We start from the raw sequence: 8,944 nt of genomic DNA on the forward strand, positions 1-8,944 counted from the left end.
CACTCAACAGAATTCACAAATAAGCAACCAAGCAATAACCATGCATAAACCGGTAAGGATACCAAACCTAACCTAACGGAGAGTTTGGAATAATCTTACCAAACTACTGTTGACAAACAGTAAATATACCACCAAGTTTCTGAACCAAATTGCCGTAGACGTCAAGGTAGGGGCAAAATCGTCCAACTTTTTCTGTAAAATTTGAAACAAAAAACAAATGACATCAGTGCGTTCAGGACGTCAAAATAAGTAAACTGCCCGAAAAAACTCGTCGGAGGTCCGGCCACGCGCCCCACCACAGGGTGAGCCTCCTCCTGCTGGTCATGGTTCCATGGTCCATTTCGCCGGAAATCAAGTTTTTCAGATTCGGTTAGAATGTGGTAATGTCGATTTCTTGCTGATTTTTGATCGATTTTGGACTAATATCACTCCTCCTAGCTCTGATACCAGTTTGTTGGGGATCCTAGGAGTTCAATCAACCAAAAAACAACAATCAACAACCAAGATTCAAGGCAAATACAAGAAAATAAAACCGGAAGAATACAACCTCTTTTTGGCCGAAATCTGTCCAGCTTCTTCTTCTTCCTTGCAGCTGCTTCTTCACCTCTTATGGCAGTTTTTCCAGGCTCAGGAACAGGCCCATGCTATGCCAATTGCCTTCCAAAGAGAGAGGGGAAAACCAATGAAGAACCTATGAAAACCGAGAGCTCCTCTCTTCTCTTAAAATAGTAGAGGGTAAGTTTTACAGCAAGGAAAGACCATGCCTCTGACAAAAAACGTGGGAGACCTTATTGTGTCAACCTCACTACCATCAAGTCACAACATTGGGTGGGGTTAGGTGAACCATATCCTCACAGTTAGGTAACAAGAAATGAAACATCAAGTTGACTGACGAAAAATGAGAATGTAAAATTATCAAAAATGGCAAATTGCCAAGTGCCAAGAATATTGATATATAGCAAATGGATAACCCTAAATCCGCTTATCTTGCCAAATGTCTAAGAGCCTCTAATATTTAGCAGTTGAACCAGGCATATCTTCGATCAGTGAGAGCTAACATATTCATTTTTTGGACAGAGAAATGCATGACACACACACACAGATCATCAATCATTTTCTAAACATAGTCAAGTTAAATTTTCTTGGTTCAGTATTGCCCAAATTCCACGATCGTAGGTCGTGTTTTATGGATTTCTCATCACATTAGCTTAATCCCAACAAAAGAAAAATGAAAATATAGATGACAAAAAGACCAAAAAATGTGAAGATTGTTTGGTTCAGATTTTTGTATTTTTCTTAGGTTGTCTGCCTTCTCCTTCCCATTTTCTTGAGCAAGAAATTTTGCCTTTTCATTTTTATTTTTTTTGCATGGCTGAGCAATGTCCATCTGACTCATCTTTCCTCACCTAGACACTCAGATTCCAATGTAAACTAAGAGAAGATAATGATCTGCAATGATAAAAGAAGAATATTTGTACAGTTTTGTTAAATAAATCTGCCTTAGGCATGAAGGTTTGGGAGGCAACAGTACGTAAAACGCAGGCTGCAGCCAAGAAGCGCGCCAACACGATATTTGGGACATCGTATGCAGTAGGAAATGTTGAGGAAGAAAATGAAGAGCAGGAAGAAGTAGAACGTACAAGTGGAGAAGTGTATCATGCAGAGAGATTTCTCCCCAATGGCGATTATTACACGGGGTATTGGTCCGAGAGTTTCCCTCATGGATACGGAAAATACTTGTGGACAGACGGTTGTTTGTATGTAGGCGATTGGTTTAGAGGCAAGACGATGGGAAGAGGTACGTTTAGTTGGCCATCCGGGGCGATGTATGAGGGTAGCTTCAAGAGTGGTTTCATGGATGGAGAAGGTATGTATACGGGGCCGAATGGGGATACTTATAGGGGCTCTTGGATCATGAATTTGAAGCATGGTCGTGGTGTTAAGGAATATGGAAATGGAGATAGTTATGATGGCGAATGGAGTCGAGGAGTACAAGAAGGAATGGGGAAATATCAATGGAAGAATGGGAATTTTTATGTTGGGGAATGGAAGAATGGAACCATTTGTGGGAAGGGGAAAATGTGTTGGACTAATGGGAATGTGTATGAAGGGAATTGGGAAGACGGATTGCCAAAAGGAAATGGGACATTTAAATGGGCAGACGGGAGTTTTTATGTAGGGATTTGGAGTAAAGATCTAAAGGAACAAAGTGGGACTTACTATCCATCTGGATCACTATTGGAAGGAAATCTCGAATGGGATCTTCTAGAGGTTTTTAACATTGATTTGAAGGATTGTAAGGTGTGTCCTGGCGAAAAGGTCCCTATATGGCCATCCCAGAAAAAGCTTGCCGTTTGGAGATCTACAAAGGGCTCAGATACGAGCATTAAGCCGCGAAGAATGTCAGTTGACAGTAGAATAGACGCGGGCATAGAGAGGGATTTTGGTCGAATGCGGTTGTCTGATGCTGCACCTTCGCCTTCTCGTTCTGTTTGGAATGGAATAGCCGAAAATGACTATGATGATGGTTTACAGCTTGATTGTGTAAATGCAAGAGGCAGCCCTCTTAGAATACCTAAAGTAGTGAAAAGACAAGGAGAGACGATATGCAAAGGGCATAGAAATTATGAGCTAATGCTCAATTTGCAACTGGGAATTAGGTATGATTCATTTTTCTGCTTCAATTTCATCAGCAGGTTTTTTAACTTCAGAATTCTGTTTGATCTTTCTAATACTTTTGACATATTTGTTCTTTTTTATTATAGCTGATAAAACATTACACCAAAATTTTCTTCAAACTTAAGGGACGGAAGTAGACCGATTCCCAAAATGCCTTTCTGGATATTAGGATAGTGCAAGTTTTTTTCTCGTGTCTCTCTTAAAAACAAACCTGCCCCCTAAAACCTTTATGTAGTAGGAATATTAGTTGATCAGCAAAAAATTGTACGGTATAATTCGACTACACAAAGACCAATTCAAATGAGAAATATGCATGTAGTCCTCTTGATCTACTTAGTTACGTTATTTCTACTCTGACTCAATACCTTTACATTTTCCTTTATAAATGATGTTGCTAACTCCACAGGCACTCTGTTGGAAGACCTGGTCCACCTCCATCGCTTGATCTGAAGCCATCAGCTTTTGACCCAAAGGAAAAGTATTGGACAAAATTCCCAACTGAGGGATCCAAAATTACCCCACCTCACCAATCTTGTGAATTTAGATGGAAAGATTATTGTCCAAAAGTATTCAGGTAAGGTCTTGTTCTATAATGACTGTAGAAGAGCCTGAATTGCTGATATATTCATGTTTGGTTGTGCTATGAAATAGCTTAAATACTTCTTGGCAAGTATATGAATTTTAATCAGAATCTCTGCCTTTTAAAATTAAAATCATAATTTTGTGCAAATGAACGCAAACGATTTCTTAGTTACCTGTCATGATATTTTTCAGGACCTTGAGGATGTTATTCAAGGTTGATCCAGCAGATTATATGTTATCCATATGTGGTGATGATGCTTTGCGCGAACTTTCTTCCCCTGGAAAAAGTGGAAGCTTTTTTTACTTAACTCACGATGATCGTTACATGATAAAGACAATGAAAAAAGCAGAAGTAAAAGTAAGAATCCCTAATCTTAGGTCACTTTATGGCTGATATTAGCAAAGAGGATATCCCTATTATTTTTCCATTTCGTCGTTAGGTGCTGTTAAGGATGCTAAACGCGTATTATAATCACGTTCGTGCATTTGAGAATACTCTGGTGACAAAATATTTTGGGCTGCATTGTGTAAAGTTGAATGGTCCTGCTCAAAAGAAGGTATGATTAGAAATAGATAATATATGAAAATTGCTTTTCTGAAAAAGCTTAATGTGATTGATGATTTAGGTGAGGTTCATCATCATGGGAAATCTCTTCTGTTCCGAGTATATGATCCATAGGAGATATGATTTGAAGGGCTCGACTTTTGGCCGACTAACTGATAAACCCGAGTCAGAGATTGATGCTACAACAACTCTCAAGGACCTCGATCTTAACTTCATCTTTCGACTTCAAAAGTCGTGGTTTCAAGATTTTCGTAGGTAAATTTTTGGTTTATGCCCATCTCCTGTCCAGGGCATTTCGTTTTGTAGGATTTTTCAAGAGAGGCTAATAGGAATATTAATGGTTTCTGCAGACAAGTTGACAGGGACTGTGAATTTCTTGAACAAGAGAGAATTATGGACTATAGTCTTTTAGTTGGTCTTCACTTCACTGAAGCATCAAATGATGGCCATACTCCCTCTGGTGCTATGACCCCTTTTGGTAGTTACAAATACCCTACACTTCCATTTTATCTATTATCTAGTTAATGGTTGGTATACTATACTCGACAAGATTGAATAGTATAAGAAAGAGGATTTTACCCCTCGTTTGTTTCTCATTCTTTCTTCATTAAAATGAAAAATATGATCGTAATCTATCATATCAAGTTATTAAATTTGAATTTCTATCTCTTGTGTGAGGCCGTAACGATTATATTTTTTATTCTCATTTTTACAAAAATGGGAAACAAACAGGGTTTTAGTTTCTTTTATAATGATTCAAAACCAAGGAACTCAATTTCAACTCTGATGTAGATAATGGTTGCTCGGAAACTGACTCAATTCCGCGTCTATCAAGAGCAGATGTGGATCAGTTGCTTTTGGACCCTGCAGGGTAAGACAATTCTAAATTGAACTATGCCAACTTATTATGATTGTGCATGTTAAACTATCTCATCTAAAATCTTACATTGTTATATCGTTATTTCTACCTAGAGTCTAACATGTGGATAAGTTTCACAAATACGTACCGCAAAACTTGAAACAAATATTTTGCTATCTCAAATACGATGTTGAACCATTTTGTCTAAAATCTAAGACAAGGTGGTCTAGCAGTATACACTTGGTTTTCATGTCAGCATCTCAATGCTGGAAATCAAATTGAGTGGTGACAAAGGATTCATGCCAACAACCCCAAGTTTATTTAGAACAAGGCTTTAGATTTTACTCGTTCTTCATTATCATGTGCAAATGTGTTCGTAATCTTGTTGGGTGCAGGTGGGCAAGTATAAGATTGGGAATCAACATGCCAGCGAGAGTTGAAAGAACTGAGAGGAAGAATGACACTGAAATCCAACTAGTGGGAGAACCAACTGGGGAATACTATGATGTGATTATGTTTTTTGGTATCATAGACATTCTGCAGGACTATGACATTACAAAGAAGCTTGAACATGCATACAAGTCAATCCAATATGATCCGAACTCAATCTCAGCTGTCGATCCTAGGCAATACTCAAGGCGATTTCGCGATTACGTACTCAAAATTTTTGCAGAAGATGCATAAACACCAACCTCCTCTGCAAGTTTTGAGGGATTATTTGGGTTCCCATTGTAGAGATTAGGAGGGATTATTATTGCGTATATATTTCCGTTCTTCAATCTTCATGGAGATATTAGTCGTTTGCTTCTCGTAAAAGTCTGGAGAGAGCTGTAATCAATAGAGTTTTCACTGATCTCATACGAAATTCTTTATAGATAGTCAACCAGTTTGAGCTGGTGGAAGTATAGCAATAGCTTTATAAAAATGTTCTGTTTGAAAAAGATGATGTGACATCACAATTTATGTCTTCCATGATATCTTGATCGGTTCCGTATTCCAGAGAAAAAAATGTTCCCGTTTGGCCTCCATTTTCTAAAAATAAAAATATGTGAAATAAATTTTTTTTAAAAAATAAGTAATTAAAAAAAAAAGAAAAATTTTCGATTTACATGTAATATTATTTTGTGAAAAATTGTGTGGTTGAAAATAAGAGAGAGAAAAATAAAATGTAATGTAATAAAATTTAATAGGGGTCAAACGGGAGCAATAACTCAAAGGTCAGATTAACATCCAACTTTATATTTAGGGCCTGTTTGGTTTGGACTAAAATTTTATTTGAATTTAAGTCAAAATCAAACAATCAATATTAATCACATCTTTCATGGATCGCACAACTTTTCAATCACATGTTTCAAATACTTCAATCACAATCTACTATCAAATTTAACTTTAATTCTTACCAAACATCCTCTTAGTATTATCATGATCGCTCAACTTTATAATTATTATCCCCATGACTATTCAATTTGATTTTTATTTTATCATAGCCATCAAATTTCATATAACATTCACCATGAACATCCAACTTCATTACACCATTTTCACTAATTTAAAAATGGGTAAAACGATAATTTTGCATTATATATATAAAATAAGAGCCTGTTTGGGCCCGATTTTTTCATTCAAAAAATTAATTTCTTGACAATTATTTCACTATTTTAGCCGTTATATTTGACTTCTTATCTCACAAGTGGACCCCACTTTTCTCCTAACGATCAAAAAATCAATTCTCAAAATCACTCCCAAACGAGCTCTAAATTTTAAGAAATAAAATAAAAAAATATTTTGAAAAATAGTAATAAAAAAATTATTTTAAAAAACGTTTTTAAAATAAAATAAAAACTTATTTATAATTAAAGTTACTTAAAAAATAAAATAAAATAAAAAGGTATTTTTAAAAAATGATTTTAAAATTTAAAAATAATATATTATTTTTTCTTTTTTAAATTTATTTTATATATACAATGCAAAGTTACTGTTTTACCCCTTTTTAAATTAGTGAAAATTGTGAAAAGAAATTATGTGAACATTGATGAGTTTAACCCTAACTCAAATGAAGCTAGAATTATACAGGATAAAACATTCATGTTCCCATGCTTTTAATGTTGTGACAAAAAAAAAGGTTTTAGTGCGTGTTTGCTACTGAATTGTGTGCAGCATGGAAACAGACAATATGGTATAGTTTAATGAACAAATGTATTATTAGAATATAATGGGGTTCAAACATGCCCTTAACTTCTTCTTTTTTCTTTATTAGGTCCCTAATTGTCAAATCCTCAAATTGAATCGTGCTATTAATATTAAGTGCATGTTTGGTGCCGATTTTTCACCCAAAAAAATCAATTTTTTATTGTTATTTCATTATTCAAACCGTCATTTTTGACTTCTTATCTCGCAAGTAGAACCCAATTTTCTCTCAAACGGTCAAAAATTCAATTATCAAAATATCACTATCGAACAAGCTCTAAACTTTCATGAGAAATCTCAGAACCAAATATGGTGGACTTGGAAAGCTTTTAAAAATGTTGTAGATTCAAAAAAGGTTCCATTATTTACATCTACAATTTTTATATATGCATCTACTTTTAAAAATATAATTAAATTATATTTTTTTTATCTTAAGTAAATTCACCTAAATAGACATATATAAAATTAAATAAAAATATATTATTCTAAATTTATCCACTAATATTTATTTTCATTTTCATAAATTTTTTAAAACTTTTTTATATTCTTTTAGATTTTGTGTTTAATTAAAATTCTAGTAATCATATAGATGGTGTTTGACACCCATTTTTATGGAAAAAATGAATTTTAGAATGGTAGATTGGTGGAGAATGTGTGGATAAAAAATAAGGAAATTTTTTTACTTTAAGTATAATATTATTTTAATGAAGAATGTGTAGTTAAAAAAAAGAAAGAAAATTGTATTTTAATAAAAATAAGAATCAAATGATGCCATCATAGCATCTTTAACTAAAATCATAAAACCCTAATCATAAAATATTCCCTTCAATGAAAATTTTAAAAATAAAAAAATAAACATTATCAGAATTATAATTCTTTCATGATATGAAATTTTGAATCTTATTTTTTTATGTTTGTTTTAAGTATCGATTTGACATATAAAAATATATTAGAAATTTCAAAATAAGTTTCAATATTTGACCAAATATTTTAACATATAAAAAGAAACAAACTTAAAATTATCTATCGAAACACAAACAATCGAAATTATGAGTTTATAAGCAAAAAAAATTAATTAATATCTAATTCGAGGAGGGATTTGTTTTGATTGCGTGAATAATATACTCTTGAGAGAATCCTATAAATTAAAAAAAAAAAACAAAACAAAACAAAAAAAAAATTCTCTTATAAATTAAAAAAAAAAAAAAAAAAAAAAAAAAAAAAAAAAAAAAAAGAGAGAGAGAGAGATTTGCAAACATTTATAACTAAATATTGAATAGGGCGGGACACTAATAAAGAACGGGAAAAAATAAGTTGAATATTATAATAGTCGCATCATAAGAACACCATTTACGTGTCACGACAATTTTACAAATCAACAAAACATCAACTATTTGAAAGTTTTACATACCTTGTATGTTTCTAATTCATACTCATGTCAGTCTAACATCCTTGGAACAGAAACATTCATATGAGTTTTCCATTGAATTTCATTCAGAACTTCGAGGCACGCTCGGGCGTGAAGACTACCAAGAATATACCTTGAAAGTTCAGTTGCTGATATGCCCAACGCGGCATTTCTGGTAAAGACTACTAACAATTCAGATAAGTATTTTCATTGAGCCAAAAAGAATTGCCGATGCTTTTATGGATTCCATCCAAATGCCCACAACTGCCTGCTATAACCCCATATGTCTGAAGACCTACGTATGACTCACCCAACCAGACAAGGCACTCCTGCGTGTAAAATTACCAGTTACATCACCCATTGACATCAGAGTTCCATGCAATAGGTCTGGAAGCTAGGCCCAAGCTGTATATAAAACTAAAAAAGGGATCAATACAATTTACCTGTAAAGTAATACGTGATAGAAGCATTAGAATTGAAGAGAGCATCCAACTAGAGAGCCAGGAGGTGTAAAATGACTAAATGATTGCCTTTTTTTAGGGGTGAGGATGAGGGTGAGGGTGAGGGTGGGGGTGTCCATGGAGAAGTCAATTAACTCAATAGGCCAAGGTATACATCACCAAGTAACAAGTTACATCAGTGCCCAGGAGAGAATATTCTTGTG

General features: G+C 34.1%; 1 protein-coding gene across 1 annotated transcript; it reads left to right on the forward strand.

Annotated features, from left to right (window-relative positions):
• Positions 1–331: 331 nt before the first annotated feature.
• LOC111379163 (phosphatidylinositol 4-phosphate 5-kinase 5-like) lies at positions 332–5,628 on the forward strand. Its single transcript, XM_023002499.1, has 9 exons — positions 332–449; positions 1,481–2,660; positions 3,086–3,253; positions 3,454–3,619; positions 3,702–3,818; positions 3,888–4,081; positions 4,177–4,304; positions 4,619–4,697; positions 5,081–5,628. The coding sequence occupies exons 1-9, from the start codon at positions 332–334 to the stop codon at positions 5,367–5,369; spliced, it is 2,439 nt and encodes an 812-aa protein (XP_022858267.1). The 3' UTR covers positions 5,370–5,628.
• The last annotated feature ends 3,316 nt before the right edge of the window (positions 5,629–8,944 follow it).

This window comes from Olea europaea, unplaced genomic scaffold (assembly GCF_002742605.1).
Source record: "Olea europaea var. sylvestris unplaced genomic scaffold, O_europaea_v1 scaffold1939, whole genome shotgun sequence".
Taxonomy (NCBI): Eukaryota; Viridiplantae; Streptophyta; class Magnoliopsida; order Lamiales; family Oleaceae; genus Olea; species Olea europaea.